Source organism: Accipiter gentilis, chromosome 14 (genome assembly GCF_929443795.1).
Source record: "Accipiter gentilis chromosome 14, bAccGen1.1, whole genome shotgun sequence".
In the NCBI taxonomy this organism is placed as follows: Eukaryota; Metazoa; Chordata; class Aves; order Accipitriformes; family Accipitridae; genus Astur; species Astur gentilis.
The window spans coordinates 20,780,146-20,807,827 of record NC_064893.1 but is presented as its reverse complement, the minus strand read 5'-3'; the positions used below and the strand labels follow the sequence as shown (position 1 = coordinate 20,807,827).

The following is a 27,682-nucleotide window of genomic DNA, read 5'->3' as shown; positions in this document are numbered from 1 at the left end:
TTTGACCAGTGCAATATGAGAAGTGCTACCACAATCAACAGCTTAGAATACGCCATCTTTCATCTACAGAAAGATAACTGCATTCCTAAGCAGGGAAGAGGAAAAGTTACCATCTTTTTAACTTCCTACAGGAGCATCAAGTCAAAATCCTTTGGCTTCTGCTGAATCCTACAAATCTCAATGTAATTTTCCATGGATATATATAGAGAGAGCTTGTACACAGATGCCTATGTAGCAGTTAGCCTGAATATACACAAAAGCCCTGCATCGGATACTAGTTTGAAATAGGTAAAAGTTTCCTTGAAATAACCTTGGAAGCAACCACTGTATCCAGAGAGACAGAGAGGAAACTGGCGGTCTTAGAAAAAGATACTGCAAAGATTTTTATTGAACATGTTTAGGAGAGATTATTCAAGTACTGTGGCACTAAAAAGTTTCAAGTAACAACCACTAGGATGTGACGGGCTGAGGGATTAAAACACTATTTTAAACTTAGGTAGAGTGGTTGTTTCTGATAGGTGACAACTTACAAACAAATCTTCAACAAAATATTGGATCTCAAATAAAGCTAAAAATAAAGCTACTTTTTACCTGGTTTTTTACCTCCTAAATTATGCTTAAAAACAATAAACTCCAACTGACAACTCAGACTTTCAAAGGGGCATCAAAGGAGAAGACTGAGAAGAGATACTCCCGATGTAATCAGTTTGCATCACTGTAAAAATAATCAGTCTAAAAACAGTGATGTGTTTATTCAACAAAACTATCTCAACCTTAAAAGCGTCTGCTCTGCACAAGTTTCTCTGTTGGCACTGCATTGGCACAATAGGGTCCTGACCCTAAACTGCACATTTGCATGCTATTACAATGCAAATGATGAAATACATGTTCATACTTGCATAAGAGAAATTTAATCCTTACTGCATCTGCAAACGCTTGGGCAACTTCACTTCTGCAAGTTACATAAAATCTCCATAATAAACCACCATAAAACCTTAAACTTCAGCAAAAATTGAAGAGCGAATCTGTATATCACACACATGCACACACATTTCTTTCCATCTTAAACACTAACATCAGCATTTCTCTGCTTTGCTACAAAAGCTGGGCAGCCAAGAGAGTAACAGCTCTGTACTTTTCTGTGAAGCTACCATAAGCATAACACTTTTGCCAAAACATCAAACAGCTAATCAGTGAGTTTATTGACCTTTCCTCTCCATTTCCCTAAAGTGGTTTTGGCTGTGAATTCACCCTTGCAACATGCTTCTGAGCCACTGTGAAGGTCCTTGTTCCAGGCTTGAAAAGTTTGCCAAGAATGAAGTGCCTTAAGTGAAACCCTCCTTTGCAAGATGGAACTGAATCAGCACAGAGCAAAATCACGGCCAAGCAGAGAGTTACAGCTCCATGAGATTAAGAAGAGAGCAGACTGCCACAAGTTACAACGCAGCATTTGTAAGTGATGTAAAAACACCCACAAACCTCTGGAAGCTTCCAAAATTTACACAAGCTCCTTTATACTACTCTTTTCCTCACGTTTACATTATGGAGCAAATATTGTTAACATTGAATGAACTACAAACACTGAGTTAAAGTCAAACAGAGTTTCATTTTGATTACTTGTTCTTGTGTCAAGTTTCTGTTTTGTTTAAGTTTATTGCATTCAAAAAGATTAAATAGCTGTCAAAACACCAAGAATATAACAGTTCTTCCTATAAACAAAATTAGACAGCATACATTCCACTAACCACAACAAAAAGGAATTGAAAGCTGTGGCTAAAAATATTATAACAGGTTATAGGTATCCAGCAGCGGCATAATGAATAAAACCAAAATTAACACATTTAGAATCACAGTATACCTCAAGTTGGAAGGGACCCACCCATAAGAATCATCGAGTCCAACTCCCTGCTCCTCACAGGACTACCTAAAACTAAACGATATGACTAAGAGTGTTCTTTAGACTCTCTACTGAATTTGAGAACAAGCTGTAATTAGTAATTCAGAGAACATAATAAAAAAAGATATGCTATTAAGTAGCTAAATAGTAGAAAAGTACTTTGAATTATGCTTTCAGGTCTTAGAGCTATTAGGCTAGCTTTTCCTTCTTTTCATTAGAAGTTTGTGTGTATCTGTTTATTTGTCCATAACCAGAAAGTTCAATACTAAAACTAGAGCAGACTCTTTTTGCGAGCTGCATGCAAATGAGCTCCTATGCATTTAAAAGCATGAAAAGCAAGCGGGCTGTGAACTGAAACACAGACACTGAGTGTGAGAAATGTAGTTTCAATTCATCCAGGACAAAATGCGCTGCCTTTAGGAATGATCAGGTTGGTTTCTTTTTTTAGTGGTTGCATCGTGTATTCACAGCTAATAGAATTAGAACAGTTTGACTTGCTACAGGTTTGAACTTTGTCTCAGCTGCAGGGCAACAACACTAACATCAGTAGCACTACACTGCATAAGGTGTAGACTTCTAGCTGTAAGCCATACTACATTCAGAGCAGAGACATAAACTAGAACTCATTTTTAAAATTATAACTAGATTAGCTCCTAATAATTTTGTCAGTCATACCTTCACAATCGTATCAACGAGAAGGTCTCAAAACTAACATGTGACACTTGCTTTGCTAAGCCATCAGGAAGCAGCACACTCTCTATAGGTTTTAATTCTAGCATCCAATGACTGGCCTCTCCCAAATTCAAGCATCAGATTTTACTTACAATGTTTAGGCAGAGTTCCTGCACACATGTCAAGATCAGATTATGAGTGTAACATGCTAACAGAAAAAATTAAAAACAAAATTTAAAGTTAAAATTTAAAACAATGCTTTTTAAAGTCTAAGGAATAAACAAAGTAGTAATTACATCAAGCTTGCTAAATTCTAGGTTCTTACAACCAGTCTGATCGTGAAAGAGATGTCAAACCTTTACTTTCAACTTTTTTTGTTTATACTTGCAAGTGCTACATGCTTCCATCACTGGCACAGTAACACAAAATGAAAGATCACCACACCAAGAGCTTGAATATCTAACAACTTATCTAATTGGATGCAGGTAAACTTAGTGTCTAACTCATGTACTGGTCTAATCAGTGTCTGAACTCCATTTGAATCTTCATACCACTCTGTAAGGACTGAAGAAACATAGGATCTGCCTGAGAGAATCAAGTCAACACTCTCATCAGCTCAGAGCCCTGTTCCTAGCAAGGACAAATAGCTGGTTCCTCCCATAAAGGTGAAAGAAAATACACAGAAGATAGCTATAAAATACTTCTTTGCCCAATCTAAACAGTTACATTCTAGTCTATACTCTATGCAGTAGAATTCTAGTTCCTCCAAGTAAGTTATTGCTGCCTTTTGCTTGCTTACCTGTCTGAAATAACCAGAGGAAAAGTAAATTCAGAGGAGACCGAGGTACACTTTAAAAACACACCAACAAAAAGCTTCCACCAGTCAAGGCTGCATTTTCTCTTTCTCAAAGCACAGTTCTCAAATGTAAGTTTGATTAATGTCCATCCAATCACCAAATACAAATGAAGAATTTTTTTCATAACTCCTGTAACATAACTATGAATAAAGCAAAGCATAATATTCTCACCTCCTAAAGCATACAGCAATTCTAAAGCTTGCACCATTGACTGTGCAGGAGGTGGCTGTGAAGAAAAAATGTGCATTGTTTAAAGTTATCACCATAGAACACATGAGTTTTCATAAAAATTCTTAGATCTTCCTCTTTTGCAGAATCCTTAAGTTCTAACTACATACCCTTCTACTTATGCAAAATGAAGAAAGAGCTCTCGGACTCTTCCTATCACCCTTCCACTGATCACCAGTGTTGCGAGTCAAAACCATCTCAACAGGCTCAGCATCATCACTATGATGCTCTCAAGATCTGAGCTAGAAAAGGCATATTTGCTTTGTGCAACAGTGATGCCAGTGGTGATCAGAATGATTACTTAACTTTCTCTTCTAATGCTACCGTGTTAGTTTTTCACATCAATACAACAGTAGCTAGAAACTTTACATAAAGCAAATCTAAAAGTTGGTACTGCTCTTTTTAACAAGACAGACAAGCACAGCTTTAGTTCTGTAGATATCAATTTTTTTTCCTTCTTCATAAACTCAGTGCAAAGGGACTGCAGTTACAGTTTTGCAGAATCTCAGAATTTGTCTTTCTAGGCCTTTCTCAACTTCTCAGCATTTCTAACAGCAAATTCTAGAATACAAACAGTCATTGTTTCTAAGTTGTCACACACATTACTTGCACTAGTCAATTCCCAAAAACATGCTTTGCTGCCCGATACTGCACAATGAGTTATGCTTTCCAAATTAACAGGGCAATGGTTACTGGTTAATAGTTCTATGGGTTATCAACAAGTCATCTACTGATCCTTCTTCACACTAAGGAAAGATGACAGACTTTACAGCTCAGGACTCACCGAAAGAAAGGGGAACCTGAGCACGTTGTCAATTCCCAAAGCCTTCAGCTGCAAGATGACAGGTGCAAGGTTACTGCGCTGCATCTCAGGAACAGTGGACTTTGGCAACTTCTCGAAGTCCTCCTCTGTTGTGGAGGAAAACAAAGCAATCTGGGACTGAGTTTCAAGTCCCACCCTATGTAGTCAACATGATAGAATCACACCCATTTCAAGTTAAAATTATCGAGTATGAACACTTAAAAGAACTCTAACTCAAAGATGATCTTTCTCCCATTACTGTACTTAAAGATAATTTAATTTAAATAGAAAATTCAACAGTTTTGGCTATACTGCTGATTCTGTAGCTGACCAACTCCATATGTTAATTTTAAATGTTATAAATTCTTCACAGAAATCTGGAAATGCTTCATTTCTCTTCTGTTTAATATTTTTATCAGAAAATAAAAGGCAGGGTGCAATACTACAAAAAAACCCATTTTTTTAAAAGAAAGTTCAAAACCAGCTTTCATTATAAGAACACTATCTTTAGTAGCTACTCAAACAAAAGGAGGTTTAAAAAGCATATTTAAAATAAAGACTAAGGATTGAAAAACTATTTATTTAACAATGCCTTTTTAAAAGCATGTTCACTATAAAGTCTAAGTCTGGAAAAATACTTCATATAAGGTCAAAATCCCTGTACCTTCCATTAACCAACTCTTCTGCAGTAAAGAAACGGGCACACGCATCCCTACATTGATCTAAAACTCCAAATCAAGACAAGAAATACATTATTTTCACCTGAATTACTTTCATTTCTAGACAGAACCCTCTTCTATCTGTGGTCTATCTCAGACCTTCCCTAAGACAAAGATAGTGTACATTTTCTCTACTTTTGTCCACTCAGTGCATTTTCTTCTTCTCCCCCCCTCCCCCCCCCCCTCCTTTAAAATGTTTCTTAAAGCACACATCAGGCCAGCTCTTGAACACACAAAAATAACTTCAGTGTAGTCACGGTTTCTCCAGTAAAATACTTAAAAAGCTGTGTAAGCTGGGTATATTATGCAGCAGACATTCTCTCCAGATTATTATTGGACACATAAATTTAGAGAATAAATCATGTCTTTGTTTAACGTGGCAGCTGCTGGCAACCACACACACATTTCAAAAGAATAAGCTTGATCTCTCTAAGTCTCAAAGCTCTGGTAAAACTAGAGGGAACCTGAGGCACATAAGCAACGGCAGTGCTCAGCTGCAATGCCTTTTTTCATTGAACAGCTGAGAACAGAGACAGTTGGATTGTGGCTTTCTGAACACTGCTAGGTGGCCAACAGATTTACTTGTAACAGTAACTTTTGTACAGTGCCAGGGTCACTGATTCAAGAGAAGCATTTGGGGTTGGCACCTATTCCTATGAAAACTGGGATACACATTGGTTTTCTCTCAGTTACCTAAAGGATTTCGAGTCCTTTGTTAGATGCAGTCTTAAAGGAGACTTTAGTCACAGAAGAAAGCATCACAGGTGGGTATTATAAATTGAAGCAATTACTTAGAAACCAAGATCATAAAAAGATAAACTTCTTTGTAGACTCACCGGAGCTGCATTAACATTACAGGTTTGCAATTGCTGACAATTTCGTATCACCTACCCTGCTCAGGTTTGTGTTTCTGTTTCATAAAAGCATTCAGTGTCCAATGCTCAGCACATATGAACAATGTATTTCTAAATAAGCCAGAGGAATAATGAAGGAAAATTTCTATCTCTCACTGAGAGAAAAAAAATAGGGTTTTTGTTCTTTGTCTAACACTAAAACCACTGTAAGAGAAAATGTAAGTGACACCAGCAAGTTCACCTTCCCTACACATTGAATTACTGACCTGTATAAAGCCTGTAACATTTTCCAGAGCGGTTCCGTCCTGCACGCCCTGCTCTCTGATTAGCCGAAGCTTTAGATACTGGTACCACCACAAGGCATTCGATAGCTGTTTTGGGGTTATAGGCCCGAAGCTTCACAAAACCACAATCAATTACAAACGCAATTCCATGAATTGTGATGGAGGTCTCAGCAATGTTGGTGGCTACTATCACCTAGAGATATAGACACAATGGGGATACTGTGAACTCCTCAATCTCAATTACACTATCAAGCCCTAGCATCAGTGCATCAGGATTCCAATACAAACCACTTGAAAGATCTCAGATATAACAGTTCCAGTAAACACTAACTCTAGAGTACAAAAGGATACAGTACATGAAGCAGAAAGAGCTTGTCAGCTTGAAATAAGCCCAGTTTTTACAGTTTCACAGTCACTTTCTTATTCAAATTTATTCTCTCTTCATAAAAGTAGAAGAACTTGGCAGTGTTTGCAGAAAAAAACATTAACTGACTGTAAATCAAATCTTCTTATGTAGCGAACTAAAAATATTTTTTTCTGCTTCTCAGTTATATTGAGCTGTTACTTGTAACACTAGAATGGAGTGGGGGATAGCAGAGAAACAGAGTTGACTAAGCGTTCCATGTTCAGTATTCCTGCAGAGATATACTTATATACATGCCCTAAAATATTGAAAAAATAATTTTTCCCAAACAAGAAAGGGAAATTTAATCCTTATTTCACCTGAAATTAAAAAAGTAAATCTTGGAAGTTAATTGACTAATGCCATATCCTGGAGAGAAAAGAAGTATTTATACTCAATGTTCTCCAACACCAGATGAACAATTTTACTTGTTAGACTCCAGGAGGCACAATAATTATAACATGTCATCCCTGTGTAATTCTGTCAACTTATCTCAGCCCCAACACAGGTTCTGCCTAAGCAGAAAGCACTAATCATGACATTAAATATCTGAACAAGACTTGCAGAAGTCAAAACAAAGCTTTTTTTCTATTAAAACCAAGCAAGTTTTGACTTGTTTCTTAGGTGAAAATACAGCACTTACCCACTCTGTCACTAATCTTTCCATTACTGGAGGAAAACAGCCATAGACACTTAGACCACAAAAAGAAATACAAACAGGTAAACGTAGAGGACTTCAGAGTGTAAGAAGCTGCAAGTGGACATAGAAAAATACAAGGCTGTACGAAGACTCTTAAAAATTGAGAGGTTGATGAGATAGACAGGAGAGTTATAACTGACATGTCTAGGACTGATCAAAGATGAAAAGGGAAGCCAGAGAACATGTTCTTTGTTCGCAGTCTGAAAACTGACAGGCAGTGTTAGGAGATGCGGAAAGTCTCCCTCGGTAAGCGTTTGCAATAGACTCATGATGTGAACCTGGCATATACAATCTGTGTAATGCAGACGCCCTTCTGGGTGGTAGAAATTGAGACATACACCACAGTCTTACCTTCCTGACACTGTGAGAAACTCTCTCAAACACTTTCATTTGCTCAGGAGAAGGCAGTCCAGCATACATGGGGAGAACACGGAGGTGCTTTTTCATTCCAGTGCGAGAAAGGGCCCGAGCTTGCTCTATGAGCATAGAAACAACAGTCTCAACTTCCTCCTAGAGCCAGAGCAAGAAAGGGACCAGAATGAGAGAGGTTTCACTTTGATATCACATAGCTATCACCTATATACCAAAAATGCATGAAAATAATCCAAATATAATTTTACTTGTTCAAACTCCAGGATCTTTTGACTATTTCCCTCAATTTTGTAATATTCTTACATAAATTGCTATTCATAATAAATATCTTATTTATATAAATATTTATGTTCATTGTTATTTGAGACAATGTCACACTACAAATACATGAACAAAATTACAAGGGAAGGACTGAACAAAGTTCAGGAGGAAGCAGGCATATTTTCCTGTGTATCTCAACTTGTGAGAGCAAAATGGGAGGCCAATGTATTTCGACAGTGCAGAATGCTGTGGGTCTTGATCAGGAATGACACAGTAATAGCATTAACACCTATTGCTCAACTTCACATTTAATCTCAGAGATCAACTGTGGCATTTCTTAAAAAACAAACAAAATGTTCAGACATCACCTGATGAGATACCCAATTCACTCTTCCAAAGTTAAATCACTAATGGGAATGAAGAATTTATTCTTAAAATATGCAAGATGTTATTGAAGCTCTTCAAGGTAGCTCCTCACTGGAAAAATTATAAGCTACCTCCCATTTACTCTTCTTGGCTGCAAAGTGAGCTGACAGGCATAAATAGAGCAGAAGAGACTAGTAAATTTTTATCTCATAGCAATTTGTTTTTCTGTCAAAGACTTCAGATGTTAAGCCTAACAAATGTAAATTCCATTTACCTTAACTATTAATGATGACTTACTGTCGATTTAACAACTTTGTAGGCGTGACTAGCACCAAAACTCCACACACTTATTAACAAGGCTGAAAGCATAGAGCATTAAATGAGAAAAACTATCATCATCACTAGCTTTGATAAATCCAGGCCATGTATTTTCTACAAGTCTTTGGGACTGGCCTAATTCTGCTCCCATCAACACAGAAATGTTTGTCATCTTTAATGAGATTAAAGTAAGCACAGCTAAGGAAAGCAGGAGACCGAGGTGGCTTCACAAAGCCCACAGTACAGCACTGTAAAGCAAAAAAAAATTGGTTATGTCTATACCTGGCCAGTTAAAAATGCCAGTATATCACCATCATTCTCCATCTGATGAATTTTCATTGCAGTTTCCACAGTTGATTTTATATAGTCTGGAATGGGACTACAGGGAGATAAAATAGCAGACATTAGCAGAAAAATAGGTACAGACTTGTCACTTCCATAAGGAACAAACAGAGAGCTAGGTTTTGGACACTATACATCAGCCATACCACATTGAGTTCATGATGCATCCTTGGGAATCAGCCTTCAGCAATTAATTTGTTTCCTTTACACTACAGTAAGCTTAAAAACATGTCTGCTGGTATAAGCAATACCCAAATGTTTCCTAAATTGAATGTTACACTTCCTTACCATTGTCCAGGAATTTCTGAGCACTAACCTAGACAAAATGATAACACAGTTGCACACTCTCCTAATCACCACTGACAAGATCAAACAGGAACACACCTCTGTATGTAAAAGATGTCCACTGGAAATGTTCTCCCCTCGACAGTAAGGATCACACTGGTATCTTTGCTGGGGTCACCAGTATCGTTTTGATTAAAGAAATCCCTGAATTTCTATATTAAAATAAAAACAAACACTTTCAGTTTGATACTTTAAAGAATTGAGGGAGAAACCTAAAGACATGAAGAAGTTAAATTACTACTTGGATATTTTGTTCACGAATTTGAGAGTGTCAATTTAAAAATTTTAAAGTTTGATTCTGTTGCCTTCTATTCTGTCCAGGGTTAAGGCATTTCGCACAAATACACTCTCTTGCATGTTTATTACTTTGAGAAGCAAAGATTGAGAAGAGGTAATAAAATTAGTTAGATCAGCTGATACAGTTAGAAAAAAGCAGATATATAAACTTTTTATTGGATCTATAACAGTAGCAAAGTCAAAACTAAGAAGAACCTAGAAATGATTGGTCATAAGTTTTGGGTAGGACTTGCATATTCTCATCCATTTTTGGAGGAGCAAGTAAATTTTACAGCTCTTAGTGAACACCAAGATCTCACTTTGTAAAAGCAGAGTTAGGCCAATTTACCTAAGTTTTTGATTTACACATTGCAAGACACCTTCATAAATTTAGATTTATTGCTGTGAAGTATTTTAAATATGTAATAGCAAAAGAATGAACATTAAGAAACCAAATAATCCGTCTCAACTTTTATGACTATTATAGAAATACCATAAACTTTCTGTACTTAAACAAATGTTTATATAGTCATACTAATAATTTTGCTCCTATTAACTTATTTTTACATTAACTGTAACCTATTTGAAACATGTGATTTCTGGCAAGTAAAATTTTGCAAAGGTGAAGTATTGTAATGTTATCTAATATAACATACAGAACACATAGTAGTACAAGTACTACCAAAGCACAGCATACTAACAAGGTTTATGCCATATGATATTTTCCACTAAAGGAAATCTCAGTACACCTACATCTTCAGTGCTACATGCAAGCTCTCACCACCACATCTCATGAAGGTCATAGTGGAGTTAAGAAAAGTACAGAGAAAAGCAATGAACGTGATAAGGAAGATGGGGTAGCTGCCTTATGAGGAAAGACTAAAAAGGCTGGGGCTCTGCTTGGGGAGCAGAAGGTTGAGAAGACACACAGCTGAGATTTACAGAATCAAAGGTGAGAGGTAAAGTAAATGTAAAACTGGTTTCAGGGGGTTTGGGGGGTGTGTGTGTTTTTTTTTAAAAAAAAAACAAACAACAAATCCCATGCTACTAGAACTAGATGGTCCTTGATGAAACTAGCAGGTTTAAAAGAAATTAAATAAAGTACTTCATTATATAGCAGGTGGCAAACTTCTGAAAATTGCTCTCACATGATGTCCTGGAGACTTACAGCTTCACCAAGCAGATTCAAAGACAAATTAACAAACAGCAGGTCCATAAACAGACAGTAGAAGGAAACAGCAGGAATGTACTGCCTAATATCTCTATTACAACCATCGCAGATGCTGAGGCAGCTCAAACAGAACAGACCCACAGCAGGTGGACAGGCTTATATGCTCTCCCTAAACAGCATCTCCTACTGTTGCTGCTACAGACAGAGCACCAGGCTGGAAAGCATTTCTTCTGTTCCTACTCAAAATTAAATTAAAGACATTTTCAGTAAGTTACATAAGTTTCCACAGGCCAGAAGTCAATCAGGGAAATAGTAAGATCTCACTGAAATTAAATCTACTCATTTATCAGTTATTTTTACTGGTCTATGGTTGTCTCAAATTACCGCTATGAGCCAAAGAGAGCTAAACCAATGTCTCTTACTACACTAGATTAAGCCAAGAGAACATCTTTTTTATACAACAATACCAATAAGAGGAAAAAAGGCATCAAAATATGAAAAGGAGATTCATATTTAAATTCACTTCCAAAAAAAGTTTGCTAATACAAAACAAAAACCAAACACAGCAACCTAACTACAGCAGATTTTTTTTCCTGCACTCCTTCCTCTCTTCTTCACCCCTCCAACAGCAGTAATGCTTCACAAGAAGCAAGCAGCACAGATAAGCTGTATAGAAATAGAAATGGAGCTGCCACTTAAGGTCACTTCATTTCAGACCAAATCTGTAAGCTATACCTCTGCATCCAAGGTGGCTGAAGCCACAATCAGTCGAAGATCCCCACGCTTCTTTTGAACCTAGAATAGAAACCAAGAACATCCAGAGTAAAAACTATTTTCTGAGATATGAGGCTAGAACCAAGTTTAGAGCATCCAGATTACCAATAAATTCTCTTTAAAAATACTTTAAAACTACAAAACAGCTGATGAACTCCTATCACCCCATAGATCTAACAACCTCATGACTGTTTGGAGTTTTACATATTCGTTTTTAGGGCGTTCAGTCTATAATCATTACAGCTTTCTCTTAATTTCTGGTGGGAGTCAGATCTTTTGTAGGTTGAAAGTCAACAACAACCCCCTGTCAGATCGCTTCACACAATCATCACCAGCAGAATAAAGACTACCCTTTTGCTAATATCGTCTAAGGAGAAATTTCAGCATCAGGGGGAGGAAATAGAGGATCCTGAGTGTCAGATGTCTAAAGTAAATAGTTGGGTATGTACAATAGGCTGTAGAATAAATGAGGAACTAGAAATCACCCTCTCTCAAATGGGTTCACTAATCAGCCATCAAGATCAGAGGTTTAACAAAAAGGATGAAAACAAAATGGTTACAGAGAACATCAAAAAACAATAACCTTTTTTAGTAAGCCAATGGCAATATCTGTATAAAGAGTCCTTTCATGGGCTTCATCCAGCATGAGGACACTGTGAATAAAGCAGAAAGATAAGATTTCAGAAATGGTTTGATTGACACTAGAATCAGTGTCTTCCTGTCTTCAAGAAATAGCATTATTTGAAATCTGCTGCTGGATTATTACTATTTACATCCACTTAGAAAACTGTGGAAATTAAAAAAAGCACAGCATCAAAGTAGGGAGAAAAATGTAGATTACACCACGTGGTACATACATACTGCTCTTCATTCAGGCTAGCTTTTGGAAAGGGGTAGAAGAAAAAAGATCTATCTTTACTGTACTGCATAGGTTTTCTGGATACCAGAATAGCCTGTGTTTGTTCTTGATTTTTTTTTTCCATTTATTTGATTAGCATCATAATGAAAAAGTGAATTTAAAACCAGTAAATTAAACAATGCCTGCATCCATGAGGCCCATTTAGCTTTTGTTCCAAAACCACAGCACCGAATCCTGCCGGATTTGGTGTTCCAATGATCAACAGATTTTCTAACAGTCTTTGAACATAAAGAAGTCAAACTCCTAAAATAATTTTCACACCTTTTGGCATTTAATTTATAATAACCACACCTTGGTCTAAAAAAATGCAGTTGTTTACCAAATTACACTTCAGCAAGAATTCATGCCATATTTCCTTACCTGTATCTTGTTAATAAAGGATCAGCCATCATCTCCCTCACCAGCATACCATCAGTTAGAAACTAAAAGCGAATGCGAAGAGAAATGTAAAAAACCCCATATCAGGTAGTCTTGATTACTTATGCAACTGTCAAAGATGATTTTTCAGGTGTTTGCCTGAATTTTTCCTTGCCTTTAACTTTCTAATGATCTATTAAATTGATCAACTTTCAGCTCTGGAAGCCGAACATGTATTTTTGAATGCTAACCCAGATATAAGCAAAGTGATTGCTTTTTAATCAGTATTGAATTTTTTTTAATTAGTTATTTTTTTATTGAAAAAAAACCAACCAGACTGGCAGCACTGGAAATGCAATTGAAGTTTCTTCATTCTTGTCTGCAACGTGGTTACATCTGCTCTACCAATAACATCCTGTGTGTCAATCCAGTCTTGACCCTCTCAAAGTAGGCCACTTAATATCTATCACACACTTCTGACCAGAACACAAACCTTAACATTTCAACAAAATGCAACATTTTAATACTTTCTTCCTACTATGTAGCCATCAAACAGTAGTTTGACCTGGGACTCCAACTGTGGCCTTGAACTAGGCAAGAACTGGTGTGCAAGGTAAAAATCTCCAAATTTCCAACTCCAAATGATTAATCATCACACTCAAAAAAAAAAAAAACAACAAAAAAACAGCTGCATTTAATGAACAAACATCTCAATTTCTTTCACTTTAAAAGGGCTACTAGCCCCAGACAAGAAAAAAAAAAAATCAAAAAATAGTCTCATTCATCATCATAGCTATTCCAGCATAACTAAAGCAAACTCTCCTCTGTACCAACACAAGCAGCATTAATATTGCTCACAGCACCGAAGAACAGCTGCAAAGCTTGCTATTTAATCCACATCAAATTACTCTCAGTTAGCCTACTCATCTTACGTTTTATCTGTGCTTTTAATCAAAATCTATTTTTGGGGTGGTGAGGCTACTTTAGCTGTGATTCACTGCAGTCTTTCACTCTGACTTTGAGTGATGTATCAGGTCACACTAGCACTGTACCAACATCTAGCCATACCTACCTTGAAAATCTCCTTTAGTTTTAAAATCATGGCTGCCAGACTAGCAGGATAGAACACATACTCATTTTATTAAGGTTTGGACAGCCACAGGCATTTCAAGCACACTTTTGGGGTACCCACCTGGAAAACTGAAATGCTATCTATTCTCTTTACTGGGCATCACAAGGTTCTCATTAATTTTGCAAAAACACTTGAAGAGTTTCAGCTAACCCTTTCAGAGTAACCACATACTGTTCATGTTTCACCTTAATTCTTGTAGCCTGTGGATCTGTGCAGTCATCAAACCGAATACAATATCCAACCTCATGCCCCAACACTGCTCCTCGTTCATCAGCAACTCGGCCTGCAACCTGAGAAAAGAGATTCTTATAAACAAGAGACAGCTCACAGAACACCTGATTGTATCATTATTTTGTCCATAGAGAACTGGCATCAAAACACGAACAGAGCTAGTGCTTCCAAGGAATTATTTGTTCTCGTTCAAACACAAAATTCTGTTCAACATAACAGCACATACTGAACATACAACTGGTAAATACTTTATAATGTTTTAGTGTAACTTAATAAATCTGCTTCACACTGCTTCTACTCAGGAAAGCTACAGAGGTACCTTTCTGTGATAAGTACTTTGACAGACCTACAAAGGGAACCACTCAACCAGTCACAACGCTGGGGAAGGACCACCTACCAGCAGCTGTGGGAGTGCAATTTGAGAACACAGTTGGCATGCAAAAAGGGAAAGAGTATAGGTATATGGCATACAGAAAAAGTTATCAGTTAAGCTGATCTGTCACTAAGCTTACTTAGACTTTTTTTTTTAAATAAAGATGCTGCTGTACTTTTCATAACAGAGAATCTTCTATGCAGAAAACAGACAAACAACTGGCAGAATAATTAAAAGCAGCATCCATTTTTACAACCCTCAGCCAGTTTTAAGCCGATAGCTCCTTCAGCTAAAAACCTTGAGTTATTCAGACTTATTCTACAGAGTATTAGGTATTATCAGGCCATGGTTTCAGCAAGCTACAAAGACATTTAATAGCTAAAGACACAATAAAACTCCACAATAGATTCATTAGTCCTAGTAGAATTCCAAGAGCAAGCTATTTTCAGTCATTTGAATGACATTCTAAACTATACCGACAGGCAGTGAATTCACGATTTCACTTGGAATCTTATCACTCCATCACTTTCAGCCCAAGCATTCAGGATAATTGTCAGTCTGGGTAATGCAAGCAGACATTCAAGAATTTCTAAACTATGCCTTATGTCTTTGCAACTACCTAGGTTGCTTCTGACAACCCCCATACTTGAGATGGGAAAGCAGATATGTACACCTATTAAAACAAAAGATCACTTTCAGTTCAAGACAAAGCAATAAATTATCAGCTATATCTCTCAGCTCCCTGCAACAGCCATACAGTCCAGGCAGTTTGCAACAACATTCTTGAAGAAAAATCCTGCTGTGTCTATATACTATGCCCTAATTGAATAATCTATTTTAGGCTTAAAAGTATCTTGTTAAGACATGAAAGGGACAAGAGAACTAAGTTAGTCACGAGAAATCATTGCAGTATACACAATATCTCCTGTAGAACCACGCACTGTCAGCTGGATGTGCTATGAAGGAGAAAAGGGAGGACACTGCAGGCAGCCTGCCCAAAGCACAAGATGCAGATCACTGCTAGAGGCTGTTTCCTTAACCATATTGGATCTGGTCAGAGAATACTGGATGAGATGAAACAGCAAGTTGTACAGCTGCTCAGTCTACTACACTTTTACCAGAGGCATAAACTGATTTGTTGCAGGTACAGTTTAATACATTATAAAGAAGAGGCAAAATGAGGGTTACAAACGGCACCTCAGTTTTCAGTACAAAAAGAATGCTGCAGCAGAAACTTCAGCCCACCAAGTCAGTGTTTGGCAACATTTATGAAGACAAGGAGCACTGGATGCCTTCTGTGCAGACTGTTACCAGACTACAAGTTGCTGCCCTCAGCACCTCCTCTTCTTCCTCTCCTCCTAATACATCTAGCTGACGTTATGTTCTCCTAGACATACTATGTATATAAAAAGATTTCTCACAATAGAATTGTTTCTTATTTTCCCCGACACTCTTACAAGGGGAAACAGATTTTAAAAAAAACAAAAACCCACAGCCACAAAAAAAAAAAAAAAAAAAACACAGAAAAAAAAAGATTTTTAAAAAAATAGGTATGAATTGCTAGAAAGAGGTACACAATCTCCTCTTTCTTCCACTGGCTATGTTACTGTACACAGATTTACATCACTACTTTATTTACTTTGTGAAAGAAGTTAAGGGTCACACAAGCATAGTTCTAGTCCAGAGTCCATCACAGCTCAACCCTGCACAGCCCTAACTTCTGTACATAGTTCTGCTGATACCACTCAATTTTATTTCAAAGCTTCTACATCTGCAATTCTGGGCTTGGAATCTTTGGCACGACCTACTAATCAGGTTGAATTCAGTGTATAGTACCAGCAATTCTGGGAGGAAGATAAGCAGAAACGTCTATTCGTTCAGGAGCTCATGCAGTTGTGATTCCTGCTATTCAGCAAAATCTGCTAATAAATTGGAGGTTATAATGACAACAAAGTCGGAAAATTTGGACACAGAGAAACTCACTGAAACAGCAGCAACCCGACGAGGCTGTGTCACTCCAACAACTCTTCCTTCAGCTGTCCAGCCAGCTTCTGCGAGGTACTGCAAACAAATATTGAGGATAATAAATTAATTAGTCATGCTGTGATTACAGCAAGGTGTTAGTTCTCTGCTCTATGTTCTTTTTTCTGGTTTTGACACTGATGCATGACCTTAGGCAAATCAGTTACTTAAAGATTTTGTGCATCATTAATCTCACCATTAAAAGTAATTTAGTACAATACCTACCTCCTAAGCACATATGCTTTCAGAAAGCATCTAATAGCAGCTCTTCGGTTCTCAAATATTTTTTTAACTACTTTTTTTTTCTTTCCTTTATTTTATCACCCCTTTAAGAAAAAAAATCTAAGCAGCACAAGTCCTGTGCTCACAATGAAGCAGATGACATTCATCATAAGTTTGCGATTTTTAAGTTAAAATCAAGAACTAACTTTGAAACATTCTCAGACTTTTTCCATTCCTGTCACAAAAGAGAAAATTTTACAAAACCACAAAAAAATACAATATTCCAGAAATTTCCAAGATGAAAGCTCATAAGAAAAGCATACCTTTTTTCCTTCTTGAAAACATATTCTCAACAAAATCTTAAACGTGATTCTGATAGAGTAATAAACACCTACTATAGCACAGTGACTACTGTTTGTACCAGCATAAACTTATTTGTTGTATATGGTCCTTTCCTGTAGTGGAAGAAGGTTTTGTATTACAGATATACCAGCTCCTGCTACTTTCTCCTTATATTTCTTCTCCTTTCGGTCACACACACAAGCACAGATGACTTCAATTTTCACAGTGCAGTTCTGGGTTGCTGGTTTAACCTTTCATGTAAAATCCCCTGAAGGAATACCTGATTTTACCAAGTTAAACAGACACTTACTTGTGGAATCTGCGTTGATTTCCCACAACCTGTTTCCCCAACAATCACCAGAGTTTGATAGTTCTCCACTAGATAAAGTATGTGATTTCTTAGCTGAAAGAGAAGATGACATTTAAGCATCAAAACCAGATGCGTACAAAAAAAAGAAAATAATTAAAATGACAATATTTACTTATCCAGCAGACACAGTAGATTCATGTTACATGGATTTTACTGCTGAAAGCTAAACAGTTCTTTAAAATCTATAAATGACACATACAACATATAGTAAATAACATAAACCTACAAAGCCTGTAAATCTGTCAGTAACAGCTGTCAAACAGGACAATCAATTCCAATAAATAAAGAGAGCAAGGTCATAAAAATATTATTTGATGTTGCAAAGTGATTCTATACTGCTCTTGCAAAAAAAGACATAAAAGCCAGACATACAAAATATTTAATATATCAAAAAGAACTTCCGTACCTTAAAAACAGGCAGCTTTTGTCTTTGTTGTTCAATAGAGAGAGAAGCATAAGGATTATAGATGACGGTTATGCCACTACTCTCAGCAGGACTCTGTCTCTCCTCTGAGACACTGACACCAGGACCTTCCGTGCCTAGATGATATAAGTTAATTTTAACTGGAAAAATGCACTTCTGCTTAGTGTATCACAATACAACCAAAATAAATATGTTCCTTACAAGGAGGAATCAAGGGTAGCAGTATACTAACTTTTCTATGAAAATAATCAAAATATTAACTAACAGTATGCAAGCAAAAATTCTTTCAAATGAAATGTGTCTCCTGTTGTTTTAAAAAAAAATATTAATCTAATATGAGTAAGTATTTGAATTTTAAAAGAAGAAAAAGGAGGAAAAGAAGCACATAGGAAACATATACAGCAAGATCTTGGCAACTTTCTTCTTTTTCTGTGCAACGGTTCTGATATATCTTAAATATCCTTCTCAGAAGTATGTCCATGGATTTTACGCCAGCCAGACATGTAATAGAACTTCCCTTCACTAGCATCAACTGTATAAACATTCAACCTTGCGCACTATTGAGATATGCCACTTGCTTCAGTTCTGAATTTACTTCAGTAACTGAAACTTGATTTATTCCTGCTGCAGGTTACCACAAAACTACTGACAACTGAAAATGCTGAGTCATGCAAGTGAACTAGAAAGAAAAACTCATCTCAATAATGGAATGTATCATCTCCAGCTGCAGATTCAACTGGGGAAGTCTGAGAGCAAAGAGGAGTCCCCTGCTTTGTAGGATTTGCTTGTTTGGGCTTTTTCCGCTATTTCCACTGTTTAAAAACAGTCAGTCCCTATTCAAAGCTGCCAAGCAGGTTTTAGAGCAAATCGATCCAATTTTAAGAGTGATGATTAGCAACAATTCCAATAACTATTCACTCCCAAGGACAGATGGGGAAGTTAAGAACCAGAGACTTGAAAAATCTGTATCTTGACAAATCAATGAAGTTAACAGATATTGCTTCTCAGCACCCACTGATTTTCTTTCACAGCATTTTCTATGCTTTTTTTTTTTTAATACACTACTGTCAACATACTACTATAGATACACGTATTGTCTACACACACATTACTATAATATTCAAATGATTAAGAAGCTGTTTGCTAAACTAATCTTGAGCCTGGAATAGCTTTGCAAACCACAGCATACCACAACATGGTAAACAATTAAAATAAAAATTGCCAAACTCAGACCCACCAAGCTCCCCTTTGGGAAAAGTGAATGGGAAGATACACGCTACCCAAAGCCCGAGGGAAAGATCACAGATTCACAGCACAGCGGAGGCTGGGAGGGACCTCTGGAGACCTTCTAGACCAACACCCTGCTTACCACAGGGTCACTTACAGCAGGCTGCTCAGGTCCTCATTCAGTCAGGTTGGAGACCCCACAACCTGCCTGACTGCTTGTTCCAGAGTCTGATCACTCCCATAGTAGAAAAGGTATTTCTCATGTTTAAGCTGACTTTCTCGTATTTCAGCTTGTGCTCATCGCCTCTTGTACTGTCAGCAGGCAATACCAGGAAGAGTCTGGCTCCACCTTCTTTACACCCCCCAGCAGGTATTTATATACATTGAAAAGATCCTCCTGAGACTCCTCTTCTCCAGGCTGCACAGTCCCAGCTCTCTCAGCCTCCCCTTGCACGTCGCACGCTCCCACCTCTCAATCAGTGCTGTGGCCCGTCACTTTGCGGACCTCCTTCAGTAAGTCCATGTTCTTCTGGCGCGGGGGAGCCCGCAGATCACCCCCGATATGGCCTTCCCAGTGCTGAGGGGAAGGATTACCTCCCTCAACCTAGCAGCGATGCTACCTCTCACGCCGCCCAGGATGTAGGCAACCTTTGCTGCCAAGGCTCACGCTCAGCTCGTAGCCCACGGGACCCCAAGGTCCCCTCAGCTCTGCTGAGCTGCTCTCCCTGGCGTGTGGCACCTGGGGTTATTCCCCCTCAGGGACAGGACTGCTCATCTGCCTTTGTTAAACCCCTTGGGGTTCCCCTGCCCCTTTCTCCAGCCGGTCGAGGCCCCCTCGAAGGGCAGCACCCCCACCCCAGCGGGCTGAGGGCGGACTCCGTCCCCTCCCCCGCCACCGGGCAGACCCCGGCTGGAGTCACAGAGACCTCGCCGCCCTCCAGGCCCCGGCGGCGGAGGGACAGCGCGTTTCTCCGCTGACCCTCGGCGTCTGAAATCCGTGCGACCCCCAAGAGCCGACGGCTGCCGGGGGCAGCGCCGCGGCTTTCGCTCCGGCCCCCGCCACAGACAACCCGGGAAGGAACTCTCTCATACGCAACCCCCGCCGCCCCCGGACCGCCGCTCCACACACCGGCCGCGCCCCCTCACCCGGCTTCCAAAACTTCACCGGTCCCACGGGCGCCGCCATCTTGGGGTGAGAGGGCAAGCGGAAGCGGCGGGGATCACGTGACGTGCCGTGCGTTGCCATGGTGCACCGGACCGGGGTTGGGGGGGCGGGCCGCCGGCCCCGAGGGTCTCTGCCGGGCCTGAGGCGGCCCCGCTGCACCGGGTGCTTTTGCTGAGGGAAGCCGTCTCCCGCCGGAGTGCGGAGGGCGCTGGGCGGGAGAGCTGACCGCTGCCCCCGCTTCTCTGAAGGCAGGCGAAGGGCCCCGTCCGTCCCCAGCACTGTAGCTGTTGGGGCAAAGCGTAAAGGGCTGAAGCTTTGGATATTTCCCACCCTTAACGGCAGGAACGGCTCCCCGTTGATAACAGCGTGCGTAAGGACGGTGCTGTTAGTCAGACACACGGAAGGGATGTTGCTGAGGAAACCCGGTTGATAAAATCGTCCTCAAGTGTGACTGAAACCCACCCTTCCCCTCCGAGCCAAAAGGAAAAGAGTGAAGTAAAGATAACGCGGGCCCGGGGGGCACGTCTGAGCCAAGCCTTCCAGGTACTGCTCCTGTTGCTGAAATGAAGTGTATGACCTGGGGGAGAACCTAGGATTTATCGGGATTGAAAGATCGCTTCCCAAAAGTCCTTGTCTCGGTAATTAAGTGTAACTAATCACTTCCTTTCTCCACAGGAAGGATGCCTCCGCACTGTGTGTGCCACAGCTGTTGCACTTTACACCAGGCAGCTGAAGAACTAGAAAGAAAACAATTACAGTAATAGTTAAAAGACCCAGCTGTGCCCTACCACAGGCTTATTACAGCCCATGAAAGTTATTATTGAATCAAATTTAATGTAGACTTTGAGTTAATTAAGCATAGGCTGGAGTAAAAAAAAGTAACAGCTAGCTTCTAATAAGTTTAGTAATGCTGTCAAAAACTCATGCTTAAGGGGAAAAAAAAAATAATCCCATTTTATATTCTTCTTAATCATTTTCATTAATAACTTGACATGCTAGCAGTGCGGTTGTGGTGATTCACAGACTGCATTTCACAACGCTGTACCTCCATGGTCACTTGTTATGCTAAGTGTCCAGGTAACCACTTGAAAAAGAGGTTATTCAGTCATAATTAAAGACATTCTTAAACCCCTAGCTATTTATTTCAATGTACTTTTCACATTAAGTCCACTCTATCAAAAATAAACACAACTCTTATCACAGTATTTTGTATCATTGGTATATTAGCAAGTGTTGAGAAAAATCCCTACTAATGGCACATGGAAAGAGTTGCCTACTAAAGTAATGAGATGAATAACAAAGTTAAAAACTTGTATTTGAGAAAACATATACAGATATTATTGTGAAAATAAGATTGCACGAACAATATTTTCCATGGATTACAACATTGTATGGTTTTTGTATTTATGGAAAATACACTTAAGAATAAAAATACATACTTCTGGATGAAAGCTAAGACTATATAAACTATTGAACATTCACAGATTAGGAAAGTCGGAATTACCATTTCCATGAATGTAAGTGCAGAAGAAAAAGGGCGCAGGTTAGTTGTATCCTAATCACTATGTTACTGCATTGTCCATAAAGACCATTTTTGTAAGCTGCACATGTCCAATTTAATGTTATACCGCTGACGTGGAGCATAGACCCATGTGAAATTCCCCAGCTAAGTTTTAACCTTCCCCTTCAAAGCCCAGAACCCACAAGACACTTACACAAGCATATACCCAAGTTTTTTGCAGTAGCAAGAGCCTCAAGAACAACTTGAGAAATGGTGTCCCTTTGCTTTTGCCACAGCTGCCAGGGTTGGACTAACAAGAGTTTCCATACTGGCAGGCTGCTGGAATTTCAGTGCCTCAACGTACAACTGTTTGGGGGGATAGTTTACTCATTTAGGTTTTTTTTTTTTTCTGTTTGTCTCCAGAAATGAATGGATATATTTTTAAAATCTAGCTTGGCGGAAACCTTAAAAATAAATGGTTCTATTTATGATTTTCATGTTATTGCATGTCTGGTGGAAGTAAGGCTTTTGAGAAATAGCAGCAGCTTCACAGATTTCAGATCTACTCAACTTTTTTCCTGTAAGATCAGACAGCAGTAACAACCATAGAGAAACCAAAAAGTATATACAGTAATGCCAAGAAAACGGTCTTATTTGGCTCTGCTACAAACATAACAGCCTCTTAGGAATACTGTTCTTGCACACATTTATTGCATGATGTCCAACAATCCAAGTATTCTTATAATTAAGAAAGGGTCATTTGAAATTCAGTCACTGCAAAAGCCTTGTTCACCTGACATGTTAGCTCGTTCTGCTTAGCAGTACAGCTTTGTGTAATGTGACGTTGGAGGACTAGTAGCATGGTACTGATCTACCGGTTCCTAGATTAAGGTTACTGCCCTTCAGTTCTGTGTCATGAAACGGTTCGTGGAGAGTTCGTGCAACACAAGACTAAGCTTAGACTGATTTCAGAGCCATACAGCAGTCCTGCTGTTCATCTTTGGAAGACGTTTAAGCAATATTCTTTTCTATACCTAGCTTCCTTAAAAAAAAAAAAAAATGGTTTGAGCAACTGAGCTAAGACATTGCTAACCCATCATCTTAAAACGTGTAAGAATAGGTTGAAAAATTAAAATCTGACAGAATACTAGAAGTCAATAATGACTTTCCAGGTGTTAAAGTGTTTGGGTTTTTTTAAACAAATCTGAGTCTGACAGTACCATAATTGTATCTGTTGATCTGCATTATAGTGGTCTTCAAAAAAACCCACAATTCCAGTATCACTTTCTCTCAGTTCAAGGTTTGTTTCCCAGCTGCTTTTACAAACATACTGTAAGACAGTACTGGACATGGATAGCTGGACGTGGTTCCTGAGGTTCTGCTTCCTGCCCTGAGTCAATGTGCAATTCATCTCTCTATGATCCAGTGTGGCCTCATAACTAGAGAGCCATTCCTCTTAGTCAGTGGAGGAGAGGCATGCATTGCATTATTTGACACATAGACTGCCTCCCTTGCAGCGTGCAGCCAGCTTCGCTTCCATTTTAGATTTCCTACAAAAGCTCTAAGATACAAAAACTCCATTCTCAGGAAGTTTTCCCTGGTCAAGTCTCTGGAAGCCACTGTTATCCTGACCAGCTGGTCCAACACTTTATTCTTCTTGCAGCTGGACAACTCTTTGAGGTTGATAGGCTTTGACCGTGCATAAAGAATCCGAAATTCCAGATCAAAGTGTGCAACTGCGGGGCCTGACAGGATCAAAATGTTGCTGCTGTTCAGCTTCCCATCTGTCCACGTAAAACTAGCAAAAGAAGAATGAGAAAATTCTGAGTTAATTCAAAACAAGTAGTAACACAAAGTATTAACTGAAAATTCTCTTTCTTCACATTTAGTAAAATCATTCTTATAATTCAAATGATGAGCAGTGTGCTCTTTTTAGGACAAACATTACACATAAACTCTGATAAGGAAAGCAGTTTTGCAACATGGCTGTTTTTCCTTTCCATGTAAAGAAATCATGTTAAGCAACAGAAAGAAATTGGCACTTGCCTGTAGGAGCCTGTTGTCACTCTAATGCCATCAATTAACATGAACTTTTCACGGACTTTTCCAACAATTTTGGCACCCGACCTCGTGTAGTATGTCTTCCCAGTGATATTTCGAATTCTTATCAACTGTTAAAGATACAGCAAGCATGATGTGGATTTCAAAGTTAAATGATTGCTTTTAAAGGAGTAACACAACAATAACCGATCACTGATGAACTAGCAAAGGTTGCTGTGCAGTGGCAAAAGATTCACTCTCTAGGAACTAAATGATAATTTTGCCTTGTTTTAGTAGGCAAAGAGGTGGCGTTAAGGGGCAAACCCATAAACTGATTGTGCACAACGTGATTGTAAGAACTCCTGTCCCTAACCTTGGAGGGAGCCCAACTCCATAGACTCCTGAGAACCTGCCCCTCCATCAGCCTTCAAAGTCTCTGCGAGCCTGAGCAACTCCAGTCATGCTTTAGGAACTGGACGTTCCTCTTGCATTTCCTTGAATATTCAATTAGTATTTGTGCTCAGAAAGCACCTGTAACATCCACTTACAAAGATTTCAGTTTTCCTAATAATTGCCTTCTTATGCAAGAATGGTTAAGTCTTCCAAGAAAGAGCTAGAGCTACATAAACCCCATTTTAAGTTGTGGCAGCAGGCATAACAGTTTCTTCTTTTGATAGCTCAAAGATTACAGTCATAAGAGGATCAACTCTCTATCCCTAAAAATATGACAAGGCTTACCTTTTCCCGTTCAAGGTCAACTCCCAGATCCTTGCACATTTTTAGAAAGTGGGAAAATGAAGACTGATCTAGAAGGATATAGGCTTTAACTTGCCGCTGGCTACAAGCTTCTAAGAGGTCTTTGAAGATATCGGTATCTGTGAAGGAATCCATAACCAGGGCAATCATCTGCAAAAAGTTTCAGAAGAAATCATTAGGCTGTTGCCACAGCATCCCAAGGGACATGGCACATGAGAAATTTAACTTTCAAATTAAATATTCCTTCCCACCCCTCCTGTTTTTTTCCCTAGTGGTTATGGAACATGGTAGTCTTCTGTGATAGGGTATGTTCTTCTGTTGTTCACAGGACTGCTGAAACATTTAATAGACATATAAGAAAGAGAAAAGAAAGGGAAAAATGACTGATTAGAACAAAGTTCTGTGAAGAGAATGGTAGTTTGGTAAAGGTGATTACTGAGTACAGTACACTGAGGCACAGGAGACACAATATACATTGCCCCTTCACTGTGATCACTTATTCCTATCCCTCTATAGTTAAATAGAAAAAAAGAATGTATTGAATTTATGGACAGAAATTGTTGTTAAAGATTATTTGCCCCAATTTTGTTGTCGCTTGACTGATTTATAGCAGGTAACATTTAAGATTTTTATTATTGCATTGTAGAATCTCATCTTTCGCTATAATTGCAGCCGCAGACATTGAAGCTTCTTTTGCCAGGATCTGTATCTTATTTGGTTCGATAGGAATGAACAATCTAGCCTGAAAGCCTATTGTGGAAAGACATTCAGAGTTCACCACTGATTAACAGCAGTGATAGCTCCTGCATCTACTCAGTAGCACATTGCTCATGGTTTTTAATTAAGGTCATACTAAAGCCTTCCCTTTTTTACCACGTAACTTCACCTTCCAGAAAAAAACTACAGAAATCTGAGCATTTTCTCCTTTCTCCCCACCTGTAGAGCAGTGCCAGGACCTACGAAGGCAGAGGGAAACTTGACACGTCTCTGAGAAAAACCTAAGTGAGCTGATTAAAAAAAAGTATTTTGCATGAGGAAAAGAAAAGCATTTTGCTGTCAGTTTTCTTCAGTTACATCAGTAACTTTTGGTGTAACAGGAGCACTGAGCTGATTTTGGAAGTGGTTGGGGGTGCTGAGAATATCTCGGAAGAACCAGAACAGTGGCAAAATAAATGTATTGCTTCAGGTTTCTTCCTCACCCTGAGATATGGCAAAAACAGGGGTCTAGTTCTGTGTTAGAAAAATTTGGTCTCCGATTCCTAGGCAAGAGGGTTTTTTGCCTGCGAACAGATGTCTTTTCCTCAAAAGCATTGCCTCAAGAAAAAGGTGAGCTTATTTCCAAACCTTAAGTTTTCCAGAGGCTTTCAAACTTTTCAAATACGAAGGGAAGGAGTTAATAAAAAAAAAAAAAAAAAAAAATCACCAGCGTTCGACGGGTGATTTTTACATCTCAGCTCTCTATTTAAGATAAAAAATGAGTTTTTCCTTCAGCTTATTATTCAAATGATTCTCATGCTATTTCAAGCCAAGATCTGATTACTCGCCCAAGCTCCTTGAGTAAAAAAAACCTCCCTTGAGAGCCAGCTCCTGCCCTCGCGGATCTTTCCCACGGGCTGAACCCCCAAGGTTTGCTGTCTGTCTGCCGTACGATGTGGAAGCAACGACTACCTAAAAGAGCTGGGAAGGGGCGCCTCTAGGAGGTATCGCTCGCAGGTGCCAGCTCCCTGCGCGACCTTAGCCAGGCCCGGATAGCACGGACTCGGTTTTCATCAATATGGGGGAAGAAAGCTGGCCGGTGACGAACCTATTCGAAACCTAAGTACAAGAGATGGGGAGGGGACAATAACAGAACAGCGCAGTAAGCAAGACCGGGAGTTTTATTTAAAAGTAAACGAAGGGGGCAGGACGAGGCGGCTCTCGGGAAGCCGTGCGGCAGCGGTGCGGCGGCAGAGCCCCCTCACCCCCGGCCCCGGGCGCTGCCCGCCGGCGGCGGCGGCGGCGGCGTCGTCGTCGTCGCGCACTCACCTGGCGGGCGGAGCGGATCTGCCGCCGCACCGCCTCCTTGCAGCCGTAGATGCTCTCCCCGCAGCCGGGCTGGAAGTGAGCCTCCACCCGCGTGAGCCCGCGGAAGGCGCCGCTGGCGAAGCCCGGCCAGCCCAGCTCCAGCGCCGGCGGCTCCAGGTCCGAGCGCTCGGGGAAGTAGGTGAGCGAGGAGGCGTCGAGGGAGGCGCCGGGCGAGGGCTCGCCCGCCGGCTCCGGGGCCGCGGCGGGCGGCAGGGCGCCCCGCGCGATGGCCTGCACCTCGGGCTCCGAGAGGAAGGGCGGCAGCTGCTCCCGCCGCAGGAAGGCCCGCAGCGCCTCGGGGCCGCCCGCCACCAGCTCCTCCAGCGCCAGCCGCTGCGCCTCGCTGTACGGCCCGGGCGGCCGCGGCGGCCAGCGCCCGGCGCCCTCCTCCAGGCACTGCGACGGGTTGGCCATGGCGCGGCGCGGCCCGGTCCTGCCCCGCGCCTTTATGGCGGCTCCGCGGGCCGGCCCCACGCGCGGGAGGCTCTTCCACGCCTCCCGCCCGGCCCCGGGGGAGCGGGAGGGAACCGGCGGCGCCGCGAAGGGAGGCCGCCTGGCGGGTGAGGAGCCTCCGCTCCGCCCGGCCCCTCGCAGCCACCCACCGGCAGCGGGGAAGGAAAGGGGCGCGGGAGCAGCGCCCATCGCCCACGGGAAGGTCAGGGTCGGCGGAGCCCGGCGGGCTTCCCCCCGCCCGGGGAAGCACCCGCAGGAAGAGCAAACCTCGAATTAAGCAGGGAGAGTAAGTACAGCCCTCGACCTGCTCCCCAGCCCCTGATCAAAAGGCTGCTCCGGAGGCTGGAGAGGGCAAAGGGCCCTCCCGGACGGGCGGCTTCATTACCGGCTGCCCTGCGTACCCGCAGTAGCAGGAAAGCACCAACAGCAGGGGAAGCGCCGCA

General features: G+C 40.5%; 2 protein-coding genes and 1 long non-coding RNA gene across 4 annotated transcripts in view; 1 reads left to right on the top strand and 2 right to left on the bottom strand.

Moving 5' to 3' along the window:
* The window catches only part of DHX35 (DEAH-box helicase 35), a 32,813-nt gene extending 12,329 nt beyond the window's left edge, over positions 1-20,484 (bottom strand). For both annotated transcript variants that reach the window (XM_049816563.1, XM_049816565.1), the window contains exons 1-14: positions 20,407-20,484; positions 18,016-18,149; positions 17,550-17,642; positions 16,637-16,714; positions 14,235-14,339; positions 12,921-12,982; positions 12,225-12,294; positions 11,603-11,662; positions 9,460-9,572; positions 9,016-9,112; positions 7,768-7,926; positions 6,296-6,506; positions 4,439-4,563; positions 3,598-3,652 (exon numbers count right to left, since the gene is read on the bottom strand). In XM_049816563.1, the coding sequence (XP_049672520.1) occupies positions 3,598-3,652; positions 4,439-4,563; positions 6,296-6,506; positions 7,768-7,926; positions 9,016-9,112; positions 9,460-9,572; positions 11,603-11,662; positions 12,225-12,294; positions 12,921-12,982; positions 14,235-14,339; positions 16,637-16,714; positions 17,550-17,642; positions 18,016-18,149; positions 20,407-20,446 (1,402 nt within the window). In that variant the 5' untranslated portion in view covers positions 20,447-20,484. The remainder of the gene's footprint in view (positions 1-3,597; positions 3,653-4,438; positions 4,564-6,295; positions 6,507-7,767; positions 7,927-9,015; positions 9,113-9,459; positions 9,573-11,602; positions 11,663-12,224; positions 12,295-12,920; positions 12,983-14,234; positions 14,340-16,636; positions 16,715-17,549; positions 17,643-18,015; positions 18,150-20,406) is intronic.
* Positions 20,485-20,525: 41 nt separating this feature from the next.
* LOC126045427 (uncharacterized) lies at positions 20,526-21,876 on the top strand. Its single transcript, XR_007508081.1, has 2 exons — positions 20,526-20,968; positions 21,101-21,876. It is a non-coding gene; the product is annotated as an uncharacterized LOC126045427 (long non-coding RNA).
* Positions 21,876-27,218, bottom strand: LOC126045426 (protein FAM83D-B-like). Its single transcript, XM_049816567.1, has 4 exons — positions 26,748-27,218; positions 24,705-24,872; positions 23,973-24,097; positions 21,876-23,724 (listed from the first exon to the last, which is right to left on the bottom strand). The coding sequence occupies exons 1-4, from the start codon at positions 27,198-27,200 to the stop codon at positions 23,334-23,336; spliced, it is 1,137 nt and encodes a 378-aa protein (XP_049672524.1). The 5' UTR covers positions 27,201-27,218; the 3' UTR covers positions 21,876-23,333.
* Positions 27,219-27,682: the final 464 nt, after the last annotated feature.

Excerpts from the sequence above, each read along its gene's own strand:
- LOC126045426 (XM_049816567.1), bottom strand. The coding sequence starts at position 27,200 with ATGGCCAACCCGTCGCAGTGCCTGGAGGAGGGCGCCGGGCGCTGGCCG. Across the intron at positions 24,873-26,747 it reads AGATCCGCTCCGCCCGCCAG|ATGATTGCCCTGGTTATGGA; the intron begins GTGAGTGCGCGA and ends AACTTTTTGCAG. Across the intron at positions 24,098-24,704 it reads TTGACCTTGAACGGGAAAAG|TTGATAAGAATTCGAAATAT; the intron begins GTAAGCCTTGTC and ends TATCTTTAACAG.